Source organism: Dasypus novemcinctus, chromosome 5, assembly GCF_030445035.2.
Source record: "Dasypus novemcinctus isolate mDasNov1 chromosome 5, mDasNov1.1.hap2, whole genome shotgun sequence".
Lineage (NCBI taxonomy): Eukaryota > Metazoa > Chordata > Mammalia > Cingulata > Dasypodidae > Dasypus > Dasypus novemcinctus.
The window spans coordinates 22539968-22563805 of NC_080677.1; the positions used below are offsets into that span (position 1 = coordinate 22539968).

The following is a 23838-nucleotide window of genomic DNA, read 5'->3' on the forward strand; positions in this document are numbered from 1 at the left end:
TGGCCGAAGGCCTGGGGGTCAACACTGGTTTCTGGATGATTTCCTGGGGATTCTCTACCCAAGACAATGGTTGGAGGATTGGTCAGAGGGATAAGCTAAACCATAATGCCTAGAGGAAAATCCAGTGGAATATGCATGAAACACGAGGTCCAAAGATTCCAGAGTCTGGAATTGAGGACAGCAACACTGAGCCAAGTATTCAAAGCCTAATTGATTTAAAAAAAAAAAAAGCAAAACCTCAAAGGACAGTAACTCAGGAAGCAAAAAAGGGGTTATGGCCTCATGTTGGTAAGATGTATCTCAGAGCCAGCTAGAGTGAGCAGGTAGACCAGCCCTTCTTAAAAGGCTGGTTATGAATCGAGCCGGGTACAGGTTCAGCTGCCATAACAAAGAACCCCAAAATTCAGTGACTTAAGAGGGAAGTGTGTTTTTCTCTCATGTAATAATCCAGAGAAAGGCACCCTGGGAATGATGGGGTAGTTATGCCATCCTCAGCCTGCAGCTTCCATCGCTGGGTCTGAGGTGCCTGGCTGCTCCTGCTCCTGCAGCAAGAGAGAAAAAAAAATCTGAGCGAAAAAGGGCACATGCCTTGGGAGAAACTGGCACAAAGGTGGCACACTTCACACACTCACACATCTCATTGGCCAGAACTTAGCCACTGACCGTAACAGAGACTGGGAATTGCAGTCCCCAGCCAGACAGCCGTGTGCCCAGCTAAGACTGTGGGAGTTGGATTCTTAAGGACAGAGAAAATGGATAAGGATGGACAACTGTGCCTTCGCAGGTGAAAAGCACAGTCTCTGGCCACAAGAAGCTAAAATTTAATTGGGAAGATAGGCAAATAAACTCACAGATATAATAATAAGCAAATATTAATGACCATGCATCTGCCAAATGCCAGGCATTGTTTGTTCTCATTTAATACAGAAATAAGCCTCCTGTTATGTCTACTTTTAAAAAAGAAACTGAGACTTGGAGAAATTAGCCAACCTACCTGAGATAATTCAGTTTTACCTGGAGTGCAGATTCGAACTAAGTCTGTTGAACCCTAGAGCAGAGGTTAGCAAACTATAGCCCCTCCACCAAATTCAGCCCTCCACCTGCTTTTGTAAATAAAGTTTCCTTGGAATGCAGCCATGCCCATGTGTTTACACATTGGCTGTGGCTGCTTCATACTGGGGCTGCAGAATCAAGTCATCACAACTGTGACCATATGGCACACAATACCTAAAATATTTTCTATCTTGTCCTTTACATAAAAACTGTGCCAACCCTTGTTCTAGTGTCAATGTGTTAGGTTTAATTAAGTAGGTATGCGAGGGGTAACATGAGATCACGGAGAAGACACCTAACATGCGGTGGAGGGAAGGAGGTCACAGTTGAGGAGCCTATGAGAGGAGGTCAGGATTTAGCTCACTCTGAGTTCGTGAGTAGCAAGTATCAATAAAGTTGAGTAGGAGGAAGAGCTTGTATTGAGGCCCTAGAGGTCTCAGGATAACTTCAAGGGACTGGCGGTTTTGAGAGGGTTGGGAGAGAGAGGATGGTGAGAAGATGCTGGGTGGTAGTGCATGGAAGATGACAGTGAAGAGCTCACAGGAGCCTGCAGATCAGGGCTCCCCATGCTTGGCCAGCCAGTGCCTGCCGTCATTTAAGGCACTTATTAAAAATAAAGATTCTAGGGCCCCACCACAAACCTGCTCAACCAGGATCCTCATTTTAAACCAGTTCCCCACGAGACTCTGGGAAACACTGCTAAAGATGGCAGGGAGTGAGTGAGGAGGCAGGAGGTCAGCCACTGCTAAACAACTCAGGGCCATTTGGAAGGACTGAATCAGCCAGGTTTTATGACAGCTTCTTGGGAGAAGGTGAGGGAGGGGAAGGGGACAAAAATGTGGTAATTTCTCATGAGACACAAAGTGGGGAATGAAAGCTCAGTTAGGGCAGCCACTGTGGCGTCTCCTCCCTGCTCTTGCCTTTGTAGCCTGACTGTGGACCTGGGACTTTTTCAGGTGTCAAGTTGGAAAAGACGACCCACATTCCAGACAAATGGCAGCCTGGCAGCTGCAAGTTAAAATGACCAAACTGTTACAAAATCAAATAAAGCTCTTGGAAAAATCGACCTTTATAAGGTACACTTCTTGTGGCTGTTTCTGGCCCGTGGTGGGTTTATTTTTTTCTGCTTGTGAAGAATTCTTTACACTGGACCCACAAAAGAATTGACTTGTGACTATCTTTGTGAATGAGTAGGATATTTTATTTTTTTTAATTGTCAAGTTAATTTTTATTTATTTATTTATTTATTTTAAAAGGTACCAGGGGATTGAACCCGGGACCTTGTACTAGGAGGCAGGTGCTCAACCACTGAACCACACCTGCTCCCAAATAGTATATTTTAAACTCTGTTTTCTCAATTTTATGAATTTGGAAATAGTTCTTCAATCACCCTGGAGAAAATGATAGAAGAGAAGAAATGGAATTCAGTAGAAAGTATCCAGCTTCACAGTGTGTTTTCATTCGGTGTAAGGCCTTTAGATAAATGCATCCCTTGACTCATTCATGGAGTAAATAAACCATGGGTTAAAGCTTAAATAATAAATAATAAAAAAGGGAAAAGGAAGAAGCTAAGAGAAGCTGACAAGGTAAAAAAAAATAAAACCATAAAATGAGCCATATTTGGGGAAAATGCTAAAAGATTGAGTGTTACCTGCCATTCTGTCCTCTTTAAATTTATGGGTCATATTTTGCTAGAACCCTTTATTTGACAATTTTTTCACTGCCTCAATAAATTTTTGGATTAGTACAAGGTCCAAGATGAGATGCTATAGCCTTTCCCTGAAAATTACCTATTTAACTCAAGTTGAAGTTTAAATGTCCATAGAATATGCTTCATTCCAGGAGTTGAACAGTTATGGTTACTGGTCTGCTTGCATGTAGTATTCTTTAGGTGCTATATTTTGGGGCGATTTGTAACAGAGCAACAGGTAATTAATATACGTGGTGTTTGAGAGTTTTTAGCAGTTTTGGTTTTGGCAGTGGTCTTTTTTTTTTTTTAAAGATTTATTTATTTATATATTCTCCCCACCCCCGCTCCCCCCGGTTGTCTGTTCTCTGTGTCTATTTGCTGCATTCTTCTTCATCCGCTTCTGTTGTTGTCAGTAGCACAGGAATCTGTGTTTCTTTTTGTTGCATCATCTTGTTGTGTCAGTTCTCCGTGTGTGCGGCACCATTCCTGGGCAGGCTGCACTTTCTTTTGTGCTGGGCAGCTCTCCTTAACGGGGCACACTCCTTGTGCATGGGGTTCCCCGACACGGGGGACACCCCTGCGTGGCAGGGCACTCCTTGCGCACATCAGCACCGTGCATGGGCCAGCTCCACACGGGTCAAGGAGGCCCGGGGATTGAACCGCGGACCTCCCATGTGGTAGGCGGACGCCCTAACCACTGGACCAAGTCCGCTTCCCAGCAGTGGTCTTATTTGGACTTCAGGATTAAGCCTTGGACTTTTGCCTGTGAATTTACTAATGCTTGAACTATTTTCCCATTCCCTTCTTTGCCTGGCTCTTTTTATTAATCCTACAGGACTCATATTAGCTAATATTCCTTTCAGGATACCTTCTCTGAACCCCCACATCTGGAATAGGTGTCCCTTCTACATACTGGCATAGTGCCCCGGGTCCCCCTGTAAATAGTAACTGCCAGCTTTTATTGAGCACCTACAATCCTGGACTCTGCACATGGACTATTTCTTCTCATCCTCTCAACCATCCAATATGATAGGCGCTGTTATTAATCCATCACACAGGTAATGAAACTAAAGCACAGAAAGGTTAAAGAGAGTCTTCAAAGTTACCAGCTGAGAAGTGTCCATTGCCTGTGCTCCCTCTAGACTACGAACTCCAAGAGGAGCCACAGGGCCTGGTACTGTGTACACAGAGCCCAGCACAGGCTGGTACTTGACCTGCTCTCTCCTTAGATAGATGACATATAGCTAGAGGTGTAGATAGATAGATAAGAGATGATTATATGGATAGATAGTAGATAGATAGAGATAAAGAGATGGATGATTAGATATATAATGAATGGATAGATGATGGATAGATAGATAGATAGATAGATAGATAGATAGATAGATAGATAGATGTATTTGTTTACTGAATTACAGGGCTAGTAGCCACTTCCCCCTATTTGAGACTCATCCTGCTGCACATGGGATTCTAAAGTTTATGAATCAAACTCTGAGTTAAATTACTTCTTGAGGTTGTCTATATCAAAGCATTAGCTCGTGAGAACAGAGCCATGTCTAATCTAGCTAAGCCTGGGATTACAGGGGCAGAAACCAAATGATATTTTCTCTCCCTATTCTCCAGAACATCCCCTGCCGTCCACTTTGGGAGAGGAACCTCAGAGCAGCAACGGGTGTTGCTCTCCGTGGCCTCCTCGCCCTGGCCACAGACAGGTCACGTACAGGCCCTCGATACATGCGAGCAGAGTGTGGATGTACATGCCTGTGCAGGCGACACGTTTCTGTATTTATCCCCAAAATATCCATTCTCCACTCTCCATAAATTAGACCTGGTTTCCATAAAAGAGAAACAGAGAAGGAAAGATTGTGGTCACTTTCGGACTACCTGTGGATTCCTGAACCTTTTAACCAAAGCAGTGTCTGAAAGACTATCCCCTAAACAAGCAATCAGGAAGCCTCATTTTTAAAAGCTAGCAAACCCAGCTCAGCTCAATCTTGTGATTCCATGAGGCTTGGCAGCTTAGGAAGGAGAAGCTGAGGATTGCAAAAATCCCCGCCTGTTGAAAGCGTCCCCTCGTTAATTCCACCAGGAACTACGTTCAAATCCCAGCCCCACCGCTGCCAGCTCTGTGAACTTGGCACAGATTTTTGTTCACACAGTCTTCCAGGCCCTGCGCTGCCCAGTATAACAGAAATCCTCCACCGCCAGAACCAGCAGCAGGGCGTGCCTGGGGTGAGGCTTGGTTGTTTAATTGACAGCAGCCAGACTTCTGTTTGTCTGAGGTGTGGGTACTTGTTCTTTTATATGAGATAATATTCAGCATCTGATACATGAGAGTTGCTCAGAAAGTGTTTGTGGAAGAGGAAGCTGGGGAGACAGATAATCCCTGCTTCACAGAGCTCTGTCATTGAGTTAAATAATTTGGACAAGCTTCCTCTCTCAGTGGCCCATTCTGGCTTAAAATGTAGAAGTCACCTTGGAAAGACAGCACATGCAGACCTCTTAAATGGGTTTACATCTGTTTGCAGGATTTGTTCAGTGAGCAAGGCCTAAAGGCATGGGACTAGAGTGGGAAAAGTTGTGTGAGGGTCAAGGAGGGTCTTGAATGGTTTGTAATTTAGAGTTTCTGTAAGAGGCAGAAAGGTGGGGAGGCAGGTGGCACTCCGCAGGCAGGTGCAGCCCGGTAGGTGGCAAGACAGGCAGCAGACCCTGGTCACAGGCCAAGGAGGCCCACCGTCCCAAGGCCAAATAAGTGTACAGCCGCTGTCCCTGCACCCAAGCCTTGACACGCTCATTTTGTCATCTCCTTCTTTTGGTCCAACAACAATCACCCCTGCCCGCTTGGAAAGTTTAGTACCTGGGAAAAAAAGAAAAGGCTTATTTAACTAATGATCGCATGTTTCATGTTTCCCCAACAGCAGTTAGCTGCAGATTCCTCCAGGAATATTTGAAAATACTGTAATCAATTTAGGTCGAACCCAGTTGAGAGTATTAGAAAAGGGAATATTCTGGGCAAATTGTCCCATGCTGCTGGCTGGGGAGAGCCTCAATGTCAATGATGAAATAAAGGCACCAAGGATATTGCCTTTGACATTGGCAGACATGCAGAAGCAAACGAAGGTCTGATTGATGCCATACTCTCTCTCATTTAACAAAGCCTTCAGAAATCCAAATGTCAGTTGCCTCCTGAAGTTAGAGTTAAAACATCCCCAAATCCAAATTGTTGTGTTTACTAAATACCCATTAAGAATGAGAACCAGGTAGAAACACACATACAAAGTAATCTTAAGTGAAAATATTACCCCAAAACAGCATATACCTACCAATTATGACATAAAACACACTTATGTCATTGATGAAAGTAAAGAGGTAATTTGAAGTAATGCAGGTAGTTGACCTAAAATTTACTGAGTTGCTTACACTCTTCAAAAATTGGGAAAATTTTTTCTTAATAAAAATCAAGTCTTTCTACACATGTACATTTAGGGAACATTAAGATGAGTTTCCTGAGAACCTAAATGCTCAAGAGGAATAAGCAGGGGTTGATGAGGGAAATCTTAATTTGCATTCTTCCTGCCTTAAATGCCTGAAATATTGTGCATATAATGCTGCGTGAACAAGGCTTTTAGTGTTTAATGTGATATGACTTAAACATTCTCTTTTTGCTAGGGTCTATAAAACATTTCCTATTAATGGTAGTTACTATTCATTTTTATCTACCAAATTTACTAAGGAAGAAAAAATATGTTGAGGCTTTCATTGGTCTACTCAAATCTTTTCAATTGTCTGGCAATAAACTTCATCCCCCTTAAACCTGGGGCTATCCATTTGAAAAGGGACACACAGGTGATTTATCCTAAACATGATGCTTTCCGTAGGGTAGAGCCATCAGCCTGGTGCTCTCACTCTGTCTCCTGAGCCTCCCAACTGTCCTGTTGAAGTAAATAGGGTAATATTCCCATAGCCATCAGAGATCCTGAAACTGAGGCACCACTAAAGGTATATCTTCCCTGATTTCACACAGCTAGTGACAGTAAAATCTCACCAGAATACCGTAAGCGAAGCCCCAAAAAAATCAACCAGGGAAGCACAGCCCCACTCTAGTCCCAGCAGCAATTCAGCACCAGCCACTGTCCACAGCAGCTGAGATCCTGGTGGGAATAATACCAGGGCTGTTTGGGACTTCCTGAATAGCAGCAAGGATTCCAAGAATCCATGGTTAGTTGAGGCCCATTTCTGCAATTTCTGGGATCCAGAGAGACTGAACTGGATGAAGGCTAGGGCAAGGGATCCCACTTTCTAAGACAGGATCATTTTCCATTTCCCCACCTGGCCCACTGCCAGCCCCCAACCTAAGGAAGTAAGAACTTAATCACCTACCCCTTATTGGCAATGGGGCTATTTCCAATTGTGTTGTATCCAAATAATGGATTTTATAGAACCAGATAGAAATCAGATCTTCTGATTCCTAGAGCAAAGCTTTTTCCTACTTTGTTGGCGCATTCCAGAACCGCCATTCCCTCCATCATTATGCCTGGCTCCGGAGGGAAACAGATGTGCCTCCTTATGACAGGAGGGTCCTTGTCAAACTCCTTCATTTGACTGGAGAGCAGGGCCATCCAGAATCAGAAGCCTCACTCCCTCCCCAGTTTCCCAAGATTAGAGCCATCAATGTGCAGATGACTGAGAATAAGGTAATGGGGTGGGTATCACGTCTAAAGAAGGTATCACACTGTGTCATACACAGGACACTGTACAGGACAGGCCATGCAAGGACCTTGCCAGTTATATTGGGAAGGTTTACCAAGCCTGCTATGTCTACTGAACCTCCTTACTCTTAGCTGCTTGGCAGGGATGGACACCTGACCCAAGTTTCACCATCCACAGGATGGCCCCCAGCCCACAAGGGAGCCTTGAGCAAAGTTCTACCTCCTAGAACATTTCTCTCTATGAAAGAGTGATTGTCTAAAGCAATCAAGTCCTCTCTTGGGGAGTCTGAATGTGAGACGTCCAGAGAAAAGGAACAGACACCTGAGTGAGCAGAAGCAATACCCTGTGGGAAATGACTTTGAAAAAATGGTAGCCTCCAAGTACACCAGGGAGACCATTCTAGAGTTCACTGAGCAAAAGGGCTTCCACGCCAAATTAAGATGCTCAAGTTACACAATTATTTTGAAGTGACTATAAAACACATGGCAAGAAGCACAGATAAAAATGTGGGGTGGAAAGACCACACCATCCTGGCTACACAATGTTCCTATGACACGCCTCGTGTTCTGCCTCCTCGACCTTCCCCACTGGTGGTCACCAGGACCAGAGCTGAGGTTGAACAGTGGAGCTGAGCAGACAGAAAGGGCCAGAAATCAACACATACCTGCTCTCAGAAAGATGTAGGAGCAAAAACACCTGACACTCACTGGTTAGTCTGCTGAGCAGCTCAGGTTTTAGCCGTGTTTCTGGGGAAAAGCACATGCTTAATAATGGGTCTCAACAATGGGTGGCCAATTTAGGGACGACATGACTGTCAGCATGACCCGTACCTTATGACTTGGTCTTTCCATCCCTTTCTTTCTTTAAGCATAACTCATGTTTGGTCCATCCATTTTACCATATATTTCATTTATTCTTGTTTTACAGGTTACTAACTTAGCACATCTCATAAATTCTGCCTACAAGGTCCTTGCTTACTTACTATCTATGCTTAACACATCTCATGAGTTCCATCCATTATTTTTGTCTTTCTTATTTTCTCTAGCAGAATTGAATATTCTCAAATGATATAGCAAACACATATTATAAGCAGGAAGATGTAGGGAAAAAAATAAGAGAAAAGGTTTTCTTTATGGTAGCAGAAGCAACAGAAACTGAAACAGAGAGCAGCTGAGTCATAGCAATGCTGGAGTTTTAGAGGAGAAAATAGTAGGTGCCCTCAATTAAGGTGACAAGGTACTAGCCCCAGAAGGCATGGTCCTCCAACACTTTCCAGGTCTCCAGCATATCTCAGGAGGGAGCTGTTGAGATGCTTCTCAGTCTTGCTTAATTCCCAGTGTGTACTTACTGAAAACTCCTTTCCATGAGTATGTTTTTGCTTCTTTGAAGGGGGAAATCCTAATCAATACAGGTACATTCCAGGAAGCCATCCTTCCCAATCACCCCCCTCCCACTTCCCGTCCCCACTGTGCTGGAAATCACACGTGAGAGAAGAATTAAGATGGCGATCAAGATGGCGATGTGGAATAAAGAGGCAATTGAGGAAAAGGGGACAAGGCAAGCTCAGAGAGCCATTGAGTACAAGTCATGATGGGATGGCTGTTGTGTGTGAACATATTTGATTTTTATATGACTTACTTTGAGAAGCAAATCCACATAATAGAGGGGTTCATATCTTGCCCGCCCAAATAAGAACTACAAATTGTCCAATTTAGCCACAATTGAGAAATATGCATTTTTATTTACTTATTTTGAGTACTCATTCTCTGTCACTCTGATTACTTGAAGGAGGTTACTTGAGTTTTGCCAAGTTTAAAGAATGTTGATTTGTTCCATTATTTATATACATGGAATATAAATACAAAACAAACTTGACAGTAGTTATCTCCGGGAAAGATGAGAAACTTTCATTTCTATGTCATAAATTACGATGATGCTTGAATTTTTATTACAAATATGTATACTTCTGTATTCAGAAAGGACAATAAGATACCTTTTCAAGTGGTTAATGATGGTGGAAGCTTGGCTTTTTTTTTTTTCTCTCACAGACTTCAGATTCAGATTCTCCTTAGGAGAGAATATCATTGCTGCGTGAGGAGGAGAGCAGTAGGCAGGGCATATGGCATCTGGAAAATTGGATTCAAGACTAATTAGTTTGATGTGGCTTGTCTTTAGACATTATCTTTAATTTACTTAAATTTTTAAAATAACATTAAAGGAGGACTTGATGTTTTCATGTTCAAAGAGGACACAGATTTTCAATGTTGAGAATGCAGAAAGAAGCTGCTGCTTCCTGCAAGCAGGCATTGAGTTTGTCATTAAGTTTACTGTCATCCAAGGCCAAAAGGGAACACTGGATTCTGGAATTTTTATCCAAACTAGGATTCCCAGATGAAATACAGGACACCCAGTTAAATCTGAATCCCAGTAATTTTTAGTAAAAGTATATCCCAAACATTGCTTGGAACATACTTTTACTAAAATTTTTTCCTTGTTTACATGAAATTCGACTTACCTGGGCATCCTGTATTTTTATTTGCTATCTCTGACTACCCTATTCCAAACACATCAGTCTAAAGAAGCATTTTCTAGAAATTAGACCACAGAAGGGGTTTGGACCAGAGGTCATTTATAAGAGGAACAATAAGGGACATAGCTGACATTTTCCTTCTGTGATTTTTCACAAGCCACAGAAATGTGATACAGATGAGTCCTGTTTTTGTCAACACTCCACGTCAGGGCTCTTGAATAAGGGTCCGTGGAGGGGCTCCAGGGGCTCTGTGGAGCCTCCTGAAATCGAGGGCTACATGGAGTGCCTGTGCCTCTTCGTGAGGAAAGGGCCACATTTCGATACTTGAAGGTGGCTGACACCCCCACGGAAGTCAGGAGACACTGCCTTACGGGCAGAGAGCCTAGTTTAAACGCAAACGGCATTTTTGCTGGGGGCTGGGGTACTTTTCAGGCTATTGACTTTCCAATTATCTAACGTAAAAAATGGAAACAATCTCAGAATTTTAAAGACTGGAAAGTTTACACGTCCACTGAAGCCTCTCTCTCAAATGCACGAGGGGCCACGTGCTCCCTATCTTCCCCACGAGCTGAATGGAAGGCAGCTCAGGAGCGGGGCTGACGATCGTGCAGTCTCTGGTGACGGTTAAAGTGAAGAAATGCCAAAGGCCATTTGAGAGAGGGCGAGGGAGAGGGGGACGGGGAGGGAGAGTGAGGAGGGGCAGACGATGCCCAGGCAATGGATAATGTTAATACCTGGAGAAAACAGACGGCCACTTTTGATACTTACTTTATTTTTTCTCTAGAACGCTTTCGTCAGTTTTCCAACAGCTCTTACCGATGAACTCGACTGGCCCCAGCTCTCTGGCACTACTGGATTTCTGGACTCCTCTAGTGGGTATGTGTTTCCACACCACCAACATTTCAATATATCTGTGTAAGGAAAGAACACGAGATAAGATTTCTTTCCGAGGTGTTTAAGTGAGATTTCTTGGGAATTGCTTTCTTCTAGAACATGGGTGACATAGAACAAAATGAACCACTGACATTGAGTCCACCATACAATGGATTGTAATTGAAATGAATTTTATCAGTGCTGGCAGGGAGGAAATATTCCTCCTGCAGGGGCTCTAGAGTTCCCCTCTGATGGCAAGTACACAAACACATCACCCGAATGTTTCTGATTCAAGAGACAAAGGAGTTTAACTTGATTACTTACTCTTAGAAATTAACACTTATTAAGGTAATGGCTGAAAGTAATCTGAAAGTCTCAAGGTTCTGGAATCAACTGGCTTTAAAGACGGGACTTGGTAGGTAGAGATGGTGCACGATGAGTCTGAGTGAGGCACAAACCCGCTTTGCTCTGTGAGTGGGTGTTGCCTCGGGGCCTGGGCTCTGCTTCTCAGGACCCGCACCTGGCAGGGCCACCTGGGAGGCAGGTGAGGCTTTGCAGTGGTACCAACATGGTGGAAGGCTGCAGGAATGAGAGGTACTTTCTCTTCCAGCATCCCCATATATTTATAAAACTTTAATAAGCATAAGGAAAATGGTAGATGAATGGTGTCCCTGTGTAAAAAAGAACAATTAGAGCTACACTTTTAGGTGTGAAAGCAGGGCAGAACCAACCAGAAAGCCCTGCCTAGGTCAGCAATGCCAGAAAGATGATGAGCTAAGCCATGGGCATCGTGGGGTGGGCAAGTGTGGGTAGGGCCTGGTTTACCCAAAGCAGTGAGGAGCACAGATGCCCAAGGGACAGCTGGTTATAGTTTCAGTATCCCACTTTTTTATTTATCAGAGGATATTTCATATCTGAATAATTTATGATTATTATGTTTAATCATTCATTTTTAAAATATCTCCTACTCAGGCATCAAGCTAGATGCAACAGATATTTTAAAGGTAAATAAGTCCTGCCTGTCCTGTCTCTAAAGTTGATTACAATCAAGAAGAGAGATGCGACAAGTGCACAAATAATGGTAACACAGGTTAGGGAGGGGAAAAAAAGGGATAGACGTACCAAAAGACAGGTTTCAACACAGAGCTGTGGTTCAGTGGGCAGAGTTCATGGAAATGATCAGCAGCCTTCTCCTTTTGGGGTGTTAGGCAAGGAGCCTGTAGCAGTTTGATATTAGTTATGAATTCCAAAAAAGAAGGGTTATGTTTGAAAACTGGTCTGTTTCTCTTGGTGTGATCCCCTTTGAATCCATTAGATTCAGCTGGCATGTCTTGATTAAATTACCTGTTAAGATCAGAGCTTTGATTCAACCATGTCAGTAGGGTGTGACTCAGGGTTGAGCCCTCCCCCCCTTGGTGGGCTGATATAAACGGACACTCACAGAAGAAGATACACAGGAAGAGAGCGAGCTCCACAGACATGGCAGAGGAGAGAACTTTGATCCTAGAGCCTCGGCAAGAGATGACAGGAAGAAACAAACCATATGCCAGCCTGTAGCTGAGAGAGAGGAAGGCTGAAGCCTCACAGAGATCACCTGCCATCTTGCTTCAACATGTGGCAACTGACTTTGGTGGGAAAGCAACCTTGAGTGAACTCTTTTGGGGCCTTGTAACTGTAAGCCTTTACCCCAAATAAATACCTTGATAGAAGCCAACAGATTTCTGGTGCTTTGCATCAGCATCCCTTTGGCTGACTAATTCAGGGCCCAAACTTGAAAGGATATAGGAGATTGCAGTGATATAAGAGGTAGGGAAGAAGCTGGGAAAGAAAGGAGAGAGAACCAGCCTTCAAGAAAACATTGATATTAATGCAGGAATCATCTACAAATACAGGGAAAGCAGAAGGAATGTGTTTTCATGTTTACCTATAGATTTTCAAGTTTAATCTTTTAAAATAAGCAAGTCCTTACAATTAGTGCAAAAATAGCCTTGCCTTGCCTTTTGGCTGCACATCAGCAAGTTGGCAGGTGCAAATTTCCAAGAAGAAGTTTGTCATTGGTGACATCTTCACAGCTGCCACTTGGGACTAGATGAAGATGGCTGCTCTGGAGCCAAGGTTCGAGTTTCAAATACCAGGACAGAAATCATTATTCTGGTCATCAGGAAGCAAAATGTTCTTGGTGAGAAAGGCTGGCGGAGCCTGGAGTTGACTGCTGTAGTTCAGAAGAGGTTTGGCTTCCCTAAGGGCAGTGTAGAGCTTCATGCTGAAAAGGTGGCCATCAGTGGTCTATGTGCCATGCCTAGACAGAGCCTTTGCCTTACGAAGTCCCAGGAGGACCTGCTGTGGTGTGCTGTGGTTCATCATGGCGAGTGGAGCCAAGGGTTGCAAGGTTGTGGTGTCCAGAAAAAGCCAGGGACAGAAGGCTAAATCTATGAAGCTTGTGCACGGCCTAATGTTCCACAGTGGGGACCCTGTTTACTATCGATACCGCCATGCGCCATGTACTGCTTGGACAGGCTGTGTGGGGCATCAAAGGGAGGATCATGCTGTCCTGGGACCTAAGTGGTAAGATGGGACCTAAGAAGCTCCTGCCTGACCATGTGAGCATCATGGGACCTAAAGATGAGATCTTGCCCCCCAGTCCCATCTCGGAGCAGAAGGGTGGGAAGGCAGAGTGCCTGCCATGCCCAATCAGTCCTACTGCATAAAAGGGTTTCCTTGGCAGCTGGATCTGGAGCCTGGATGTTGCTCTAGAAAGACCTTTAGTAAAACTTCTTTAAAAGGCACATGGCTGACATGTCTGCATGTCCAGTGTTCAGTCTGAGGGTCTTGTTGGCCCAGGGGAGCATTGATGCTTGTCTTCACTTGATTGGTGCTAGAGTCTCCTGGCTCAGGGTGTTTCTGTGCTTTCTCTAAAGCCCTCTTGGATTAATCATGCTTGTGTGGTAGTGGCAGGGGCCAGAACAGGAAGACCTGAGCAGGGCCAATCAGAGAAATAACTGGGGCAGTAAATCTGGTGACAGTGGAGTCTGGTTGCTAGCAGGCAGCTCCTTGGACTGATCTGTAGCTCAGGATCAGAAACGGGATATCTGTTTTTTAAATTATTTTTACTGTGGTAACAGCACAAAATACCCCCAAAATTAACCATTTTTAAGTGTATACTTGAGTGATACTAATTACACTCACAAAGTTATGCTGCTGTTACCTAAAATTTTTCCATCATCCCAAATTACCTGAGCAATAACTCCACCCTCTCCCTGGCCCCTGGCAGCCTCTAATCAACTTTCTGTCTATGGATTTGCCTGTTCTAGATATTTCATATAAGTAGAACCATGGTTATTTGTCCATTTATGTCTGGCAGCCTGAGGTCTTTGAGGTTCCATCCATGTTGTAGCATATACCAGAACCCCAATCCTTTTTACAGCTGAATAATGTTCCATTGTATGTACATGTCATGTTTTCGTCCATTCGTGTGTTGGTGGATGCTTGGGTTATTCCTACCATATTGGTATTGTGAATAATGCTATGAACAATGGTGTACAAGTAAGATTTTTAAGATGATTTTTCCTGATAAATAAGGAAATATGTATTGCATGTAGAAAATAAGCTGGTGATTTTTTTTTTAATATTAACAATTACGGGAACAGTGAGCATAAGTACTTGAGGGACATTCACTATATGCAGAGAGCTGTACTGAGTGTTATTTAGAGATTATCTCAGTTAATCACTTTGTAAAGTAGATGGTACTAATTTCGGAATTTCGTAGTTGAGGAATCTAAGGGTCAAGTAGGCAGATTAAGAATCTTAACTGATGTCATATACCTAAAAAGAAGTGGTTGGAGAATACAAACCCAAATCTGCCGTCATGCACCTCATGTCATACACATGAAGGAGAGGGATTTAATGGACAAGGGCTTTCCTAGCCTACAACCCCCAGCTTTGATGTCTGGTTTTCTTCCATGTGCAGAGACATGGCTCCTTCATGCCATTGTCCCTTTGTTTGACAGCATAGCTGTGGGGCTGGAGAAATGACTATAAAGCAAAGATTCCCACCCCATGTGGAGCCTTGGCATACATTGTTTCAGATCTTGGTGACATGCGTGTTATCCCTTCCTAGGGTCCCAATACTCTTAGCAGTCTGGGGTCCCCTGAGCCCACCTTTCCCATCTACGACTTCGGTTGTCTTTGTTCCCTGGAAGACACCCTGAGAGAAGCACAGTTAAAGCAGCTTCCTGGAAGGGTCTTGGTTATCTCCCCACAGAATTAAGAAAATAATATTTGTGTCTTCCACCCAAACCAGCGATCTATTAAAATACCTGGAAGTTTCTCGAAATTACAGTTTTTGACAATAACAAAAAGAATTAATTGAGAATTCCGAAATGGACACACTTTATTCCATCTACTCTTAATGGAAGCTTAAATTAACATATGAACCCTGTGATACTCAGCCACCTTTTGACCTGAAGCCTCATGAAGTTGCCATAAAAGAAAATACCAGTCTGATGCTGTAAAGTAATTGTCAAGCAGCTTAAATCTTTTCTGGAATTACCCAGAGAACGCTAAGGAGAAGAATCCATTTGCCATGTAAAGCAAAACTGGTCAAAATTTGTTTCCCCATCCCTTTCTATTTCCAGTTCACACCAGTAGGTTTCTTGCCTCCCCGACATCTAAATTTTCCCAAACTCTACCCAAATTTAACTCCTGCTCTCAAGCTGGCTCTGTTCAGTCATTTTTTGTTTTTGTTGGGGAGGGGAGGTAATGGGGGAACTAGTCTCCCTCTTCCTTTCTGTCCTTAGTCTCAGGGTTTACTCCCTTTTCAATGTGAAATCCTACTAGCCCACCAATCCTGCAGCAGCTTCCACCCATTATCCAGATCAGAGCCTGGCAGGCAAGCAGGATCTTCCTTAGAAGGATGGCAGTGGGGTTAAAGGCACAGGAAAAGTTGGAAGTCTTCAGACAATGGTTTGTAACTTGTATAAGGGCTCTGCTGAGATTCTGACACCATCTCACAAAGGAGTGGCCATGTAGAAGTGGCTTATGTGAAAGTCCTCTCATTTTGGAGCTCTTCTATGCCAATTTAGGGTCTGTAGTCCCCTTTTTTCAAAGATTTGTTTTATTTATTTATTTCTCCCCACTCCCCTCATTGTTTTGCACTTGCTGTGTCTGTTTATTATGTGCTCGTCTTCTTTTTTTTCTTTTTAGGAGGCACTGGGAACTGAATCCAGGACCTCCCATGTGGGAGGGAGGTGCCTAATCTCTTGAGCCACCTCTGCTCCCTGCTTTGTTGTGTCTTTCATTGTGTTTTCCTCCTTGTGTCTCTTGTTACATCAGGTCACTGTACTGCTCATCTTGAGGAGGCACTAGGAACTGAACCCGGGCCCTCCCATGTGGTAGGTGAGAACTCAATCACTTGAGCCACATCAGCTTCCTCTGTATTTCCCTTTATAAGGAACATTTGGTCTTTGCTTAGTCAGGTCTTTGCTCAGTGCTGCCTCTAAGTACTCTCCTTATCTATTGTTTTTCTAAGGAGGTTCACGGAACAGCTAGTTGCTTACCTTCCCTGAAGTGGCTTTCCCTCAGCATGTTTGTGGGAAGCCATCTACTCATCTCGCTCAGAATGCTTTTCGTCAACTATTTCCGTGTGCTGTGCCTGTGGTTTCCCATCATGTAGCTATAATAGAGAGAAATATATTCACCTCTTTTTCATAGAAAAGGAAAAAAATTCTCTGTTTGCTATATGAGATGCAATGGATTCCCCCCAATGAGGAGAAATATGTATCACCATTCAACAGAGCAATAGTTACTGCTGTCTCATGTACCCACATGTGAATTATACCTGCAGAGATGCTATGCTAGGCCAACCTCTTTAGTAAAAGAACAAAAAGCTATAAAGTGCATAAAAAATATAAAAGAGAGATGCACATATGCTGGAGATCCTTTCCTTGCAGAATCAGGAGAACAAAAAGAATAATGACCTAGAGAATACACTGGTAAGAGATATGGGGCTTCTGCCATAGGGATTTTGAGGAAATGTCCCTTTGGATCCAAATGCTTATCAACATGGGACAGAATTTATTAATTTCTCTATTTAGCTGGATCTCCAGAATGTGCTTCTTTCTCTCTGTGATCAACTTTATGCTACAGGTATTGTTTTAGTTTGCAGAGCCACTGTGACAAATGCCGCACACTATCTTGGCTTAAACAACAAGTATTTCTTGTCTCATGGTTTTGAAGGCTAGCAGTCCAAGATCAAGATGTCAACAAGGCCATGCTTTCTCTAGGAGCTGGTAGCACTCCAGTGATGGGCATCTTCCATCATATGGCAATATCCTTGCTCTCCCCTTGTGCTTTCTCTGACTTCTGGCTCTACCTCCTTGGGCTCTTCCGAATTTCCTCTCTTTATAAGGCCTCCTTTAATATGAATAGAGACCCACCCTGATTCAATTTGGCCACACCGAAGTAAGATCTTAGAGGAGCCTCTTCACAAATGAGTCCACACCTTAACTCTGTGAGGATGATACCTCTTCAAAGGGTCCTGGTTACAAATTGGTTGACACCCACAGGAACACAGGTTAAGATTAAGAACACATCTTTTGTTGGGGTATATGATTCAGTCTAACACAGGTATTAACAAGGTCCTGTGGAATATGTACCTTTAGATGCAGTTTGGGAGAAAACATGGTTCCTTGCCCTTCTTTCTTCCATTATACTCTTTGCCCTCTTCAAAGTTTATTATCTCCTTTTTGGAAACATGAATATGACTCAAATTGAAATTATGCACATGCATTAAATGACAAACATAATCCTTTGATTCTGTAAATCTTTAGTTCCTTCAACTAAGACAATATTAACAAAATCTGTTCTTCTGACTGTTAGACTTCAGAAAATCCTTTAAATAGTGATATACCTTAAAAACCATCTGTTGTTTTATTTCCAGGCACCAGTGTGATTCACAAAGGAATTGAGTAGTCAAAAGCAGAAAAAAATCTCCATGAAAATGGTAATTTGGGGATTGGGAGCCTAAGTTAGGGAGGAGAACGATAGCTGTAATTGAGAAGAAAAAAGTATTTTTAAAGAGATCAAAAATAGCACTTTGCACATAGAAGAGGTGGCATTGGATTGGGAAAAGTGGACATAATGGACAAAGGGTATGGGGAAAGGCAGGAAGAGATGAGAGGTGGAGGCGTCTTCGGGACATGGAGCTGCCCTGGATGGTGCTTCAGAGGTAATCACCGGACATTGTAAATCCTCACAGGGCCTACATGATGGAATAGAGGAGAGTATGGGCCATGATGTGAACCAATGTATATGAGGTGCAGAGGTGCCCAGAGATATACTTACCAAGTCCAGTGGATGTGTCATGATGATGGGAACGAGTGTTGTTGGGGGGCGGGAGAGGGGGGGTGGGGGGCTGGGGTTGAATGGGACCTCACATATATATTTTTAATGTAATATTATTACAAAGTCAATAAAAAATAAAAAAATAAAAAAATAAAAAAAAATAAAAAAAATAAAGTATCTAAATGCCACAAATGTTAAAAAAAAAAAAAAAAAAATAGCACTTTGTCTTCAGATCACCTCCAAAAGCAATTAATGTAACAGGAAAATTCTATTTATGTAAAAGAGGCTAAAGTCCTGTACACATGTAGAAGGATGGGAAAAGTACCAAAACTTCAGGAAGGAAGGACTTCACTTTAAAAGTAATACCTGGGAAACTCAGGTACTGGTTCTCCTGAGGGCTACGGAGACCCACAGTTTCTATGGTCAAGGCAGATGACTCTGGAGTTCAGGGCCACGTCAATTGGCCCTACTTTGGAGTTTGTGTTCCTGAGTGTGATGGCGTTGGACTCAGATATGACTTTTCTACACATACCTCTTCTGTTATTTTTACCGGTCCTGTGGTTGGCGTTTGGGTTGGTGTATACTCAGGAGACCTGAATCTCTGGACTGTCCATGTGATGACCAGGCCCTTGGCCTCAGCAGACTTGCAACTCCTACCCTCTGGTTTTTTGGACTTACCCTGGCCAGCTGACAGGGAGGTGAAGATCAACCACCACACCAGGGAGCCAAGAGTGCCTACAACTACAAGCAGGAGAATTGCATCCATCATCCATGTGGAATCTAAGCCCCTTCTTAATGTAGAGGGGGACTGGACATAACCATCCCAGGGTCCACAGGATGGACGAATAGAGTATGGATTATAGTGGACTTACTGGTGTTCTGGTGGGGACATGTTGTGATTAGTAAGGGAAGAAATTGTAATATTGATGTGGAGAAAGTGGCCACAGTGGCTGCTGATGGTAGGGAGAGGGAAGAAGAGGTATGATGTGGGTGTATTTTCAGGATTTGGAGTTGTCCTGGGTGTTGCTGCAGGGACAGATGCTGGACATTGTGTATCCTGCCATGGCCCACTGGGTGGACTGGGGGAGAGTGTAGACTACAATGTAGAACACTGTCCATGTGGAACAGTAGTGCTCCCAAATGTATTCACCAGGTGCAGTGAATGCGCCACAATGATGGAAAAGGTTGTTGATGTGGTAGGAGTTGGGTAGAGGGGGTAGGGGGTATATGGGGACCTCATATTTTTTTAATGTAACATTTAAAAGATAATAAAAAAAAAAGATAAATAAATAAATAAATAAAAGTAACATCTGGGGAGCAGATACAGCTCAAATGGTTGAGGTCCTGCTTCCCATGTATGAGGTCCTGGGTTCAATCCTGGCACCTCCTAAAAATAAATAAAAACAAAAGCAATATCTCACATTTCTGAACCCAGTGAGTCAGTGGTGGTATAGTGGAAGAGGACTGTATTGAGAGTTAAAGGAGTTCTAATTCTATGTGGTCCTGTATGGAAAATATAGCATCCCTGGACTTCATTTTTTTTAATAGAGTTGAAACAGGTGATCTCTGAAGTTTTCTCTAATTTCTTTTTTTTTTTTTTAATTTATTTATTTTTATTGACTTTGTAATAATATTACATTAAAAATATATATGTGAGGTCCCATTCAACCCCACCCCCCCACCCCCCCTCTCCCCCCCCAACAACACTCGTTCCCATCATCATGACACATCCATTGGATTTGGTAAGTACATCTTTGGGCACCTCTGCACCTCATATACAATGGTCCACATCATGGCCCATACTCTCCTCCATTCCATCCAGTGGGCCCTGTGAGGATCCACGATGTCCGGTGATCACCCCCGAGGTGCCATCCAGGGCAGCTCCACGTCCCAAATACGCCCCCACCTCTCATCTCTTCCTGCCCTTCCCCATACCCGTCGTCCACCATGTCCACTTTTCCCAATCCAATGCCACCTCTTCTATGTGGACATTGGATTGGTTGTGTCCATTGCACCTCTATGTCAAGAGGAGGCTCAGATTCCACATGGATGCTGGCTGCCATCCTCCCATTTTCAGTTGTAATCACTCTAGGCTCCATGGTGTGGTGATTGTCCTTCTTCAACTCCATCTTAGCTGAGTGTGGTAAGTCCAATAAATCAGATTGTAGGTGCTGGAGTCTGTTGAGGCTCAGGACCTGGCTATCACATTATCAGTCCAGAGATTCAAATCCCCTAACTATATCTTAAACCCCAACGTTAACTGCACCTCCAGCAGATTAGTATGAAAGTCTTATGAAGGGAGATCCCATCTGAGTCCAGATTCATCACACATAAACACCATTTCCAGAGAGGGGCCATCTGCCCTGGTAGTAAACCCCATCGGCCATGACCATAACTCTCATGGGTCTCTTTAGCCTTCATAGGAACCAATATCTGGGGGTTGTATCTGCTTTATCTGTCTCTCTGACTCTGCTCAGTTGTGCATGAGGGCAATCCTTCTGCCAGCCTCCAGACTCTTTTTTAGAAACTCGTAGCCATATAAACTCATTTCTCCTTTCCATTTCCCCCTTACTTTAGGTCAAACAGCATTTTAAAGTCATGTTGTTTTATGTAGACATGGATATTCTGCTGATCCGCATTGAACCTTCTATATAAGATCCTTTTCCAGTTGCATCATCAGTTGGTATTTGATAGTGGTCCCTCGTTGCCAGGGAGGCTCATCCCCGGGTGTCATGTCCCACGCTGGAGGGAAGGCATTGCATTTACATGCTGAGTTTGGCTTCGAGCCTGGCCACATTTGAGTAACATGAAGGCTGACAGGAGGAAATTCTCTAATTTCATGTTTACTGGTTATAGTGCTGCATGATGATAAAGTCCTTACCCAATTTTATGATTCTATCTGAATTAGAAACCTTGGAAGAAACCATTGGGGAAGAGAAGCTCCTGCCCCTCCCTCACCAAACATTCTTTCAGAACCGCCTTTTGCCAGTGGGCAGGGTTACTATGCCATAAAGCCCTGCGCTGTGTGCCACTGGGTGCTTGACCAGCTAGTGAATAAAAATGGTACTCCTTTTTATGTACTCATTATATACTCATTCCTCCAGTACAAACCCCAGAATGATGAATGATCCCCAAATCCTTAGCAAAAATAACCACTTGAACCCTACCTCATCTTAACTGAGCACTTGGGAAGCAGATTTGGCCCAATGAGTAGGGCATCCGCCTACCACATGGGAGGTCCAAGGTTCAAACCCCGGGCCTCCTGACCCATGCCATGAGTTGGCCCACGCGCAGTGCTGATGCACGCAAGGAGTGCCATGCCACACAGGGGTATCCCCCATGTAGGGAAGCCCCACACACAAGGAAGTGAGCCCTGTGAGGAGAGCCGCCCCGCACGAAGAAAGTACATCCTGCCCAGGAATGGCACCACACACAAGGAGAGCTGATGCAGCAAGATGATGCAACAAAAAGGGACACAGATTCCAGGTGCCTCTGACAAGAATACAAGCGGGCACAGAAGAACACGCAGTGAATGAACAGAGAGAGCCGACAACTGGGGTGGGGGGAGGAGAGGGAAGGGGAGAGAAATAAATAAAAAATAAATCTTAAAAAAAAAAAAATGAGCTTTTATGGCTGTTTGAATCCCTGTCCTCTGAAAGTGGACCAGGAGTCAGCCCTGTCAGGGCTGTTTCGCAGGCTGAAGGCTAGATGATAGAGAGGTACTTCAAAGCTTGGGAGGGGGGTGAGCAGGAGACTGGGAGGAAAAATAAGGCAGTAATCAGAGATTTAAAAGCAAAATTATGTAAGAAGCTAAAGTTAGACATGAAAGCCAAAAGAACCAAAAGCAGTTACCTAAGTGACCGTGTCAAACTGGAGAGAGAAAAGTAGAAATCAGCACGTCAACATAAGTGGGTAGAAACCTAGTGGAGTTTTCTGGAGTAAACACTACTCCTTCCACTTCTGCCTTAAATTGGCTATTTTGGGCCAGAGATGCAGCAGATGCTTAAAAAGAAATAGCTAAAACCATTGTTATAAGGGGTACTACTATTCAAGGACATCTAAACCCACATCTTTAATGGGAGCTGTCCCAGAATCTGAGTGTTAAAAGGTTTTCTAGGGAAGCGGACTTGGCCCAGTGGTTAGGGCGTCCATCTACCACATGGGAGGTCCATGGTTCAAACCCCGGGCCTCCTTGACCCTTGTGGAGCTGGCCCACACACAGTGCTGATGTGCGCAAGGAGTGCCCTGCCACGCAGGGGTGTCCCCCACGTAGGAGAGTCCCACGCGCAAGGAGGGCGCCCCATAAGGAGAGCCGCCCAGCACGAAAGAAAGTGCAGCCTGCCCAGGAATGGTACCACACACACAAAGAGCTGACACAACAAGATGACGCAACAAAAAGAGACACAGATTCTCGTGCCACTGACAACAGAAGCAGACAAAGAAGATGCAGCAAATAGACACAGAGAACAGACAGCTGGGCGGGGGGGGGGAATAAAATAAAATAAATAAATCTTAAAAAAAAGAAAAGGTTTTCTAGGTGTAACATGGGGCATTTTTGGTACATTGTCATTGTTCTGCATGCTATTGCAATGACGGATACAGGCCATTATACATTTTGTCAAAACCTATAATATTGTGCAGTGCAAAGTGTAAACCACAATGTAAACTGTAGACCATGGTTAGTAGCAATACTTCAGTATGTGTTCATCAGCTGTAGCAAATATACCATACTAATGAAGGGTGTTGTTAATGGGGAAAAGTGCAGGAGGGGGAGAAGGGGAGATATATGGGAATCCCTTATATTTTCGATGTAACATCTAATCTAAAGCTTCCTTAAAAACAATGATTTTTTTTTAAAAAGGTAAACTGTTCTCTCCCACCCATCAAACATTACATGAGAGATTATGATTTTAAAAAGCAGTGTACAACTCCAACCCAAGTCACTTGGGGCATTAAAAAAAAAAATTGGAGAGCAGGGATTGTCAACTAAGATTTGCTAACCTAATTTCATATTAAAAAAAAATATGTAAGTATTAAACACTAATGAGCTTAATAACCTTATTAAATCCATTATTCACAAATTATATGTGATCTACTTGAAGATGATGAGCCTTCTTATGATTATACCTTGCAAAACAAATAATTAGCCAGAGAATTGGTCATTGGGAATGGGGTAAGGTTGGCCAGAGTGGGATATAGCCATAGCAGCCATCCTCCACATGTGGTCTATGGGCTCCTGAGCTCTTCAGGGGGTCCACAAGGTAGAACTATTTTCATAATATACTAACACATTATTTGCCTTCTTTACTCTGCTGACATTTGTACTAATGGTGCAAAATCAAGAATGGGTAAGACTGCGGACACCTTAGCCTGACACCAAACTATACTACCAGTCATTGAATTATTCACCCCTGCTCACTCTGATTTTCTTTTTAAGAAGAGGGGTGGGGGGATTTCCTTGAAAAATTTCACCTATAAAGTTGTAAAAATCACTAATTTTATTAAATTAAGTACCTATATGATTTTTTAATAATTTAATGTGATGAAATGGGAAGCATGCAGAAAGCAGTTTTGCTGCATTGCCAATTGTTATGGCTATCTCAAAGAAAAGCACTTGTGTGAGTGAGTTGAGAGCTGAATC

General features: G+C 43.4%; 1 protein-coding gene and 1 pseudogene across 1 annotated transcript in view; both read left to right on the forward strand.

Annotated features, from left to right (window-relative positions):
- The window catches only part of AOAH (acyloxyacyl hydrolase), a 216151-nt gene that overhangs the window by 101837 nt on the left and 90476 nt on the right, over nt 1-23838 (forward strand). Inside the window, exon 12 of the mRNA XM_058296776.2 lies at nt 10768-10859. Coding sequence (XP_058152759.1) covers nt 10768-10859 — 92 coding nt within the window. The remainder of the gene's footprint in view (nt 1-10767; nt 10860-23838) is intronic.
- Nucleotides 11425-13564, forward strand: LOC139438948 (small ribosomal subunit protein uS3-like; annotated as a pseudogene).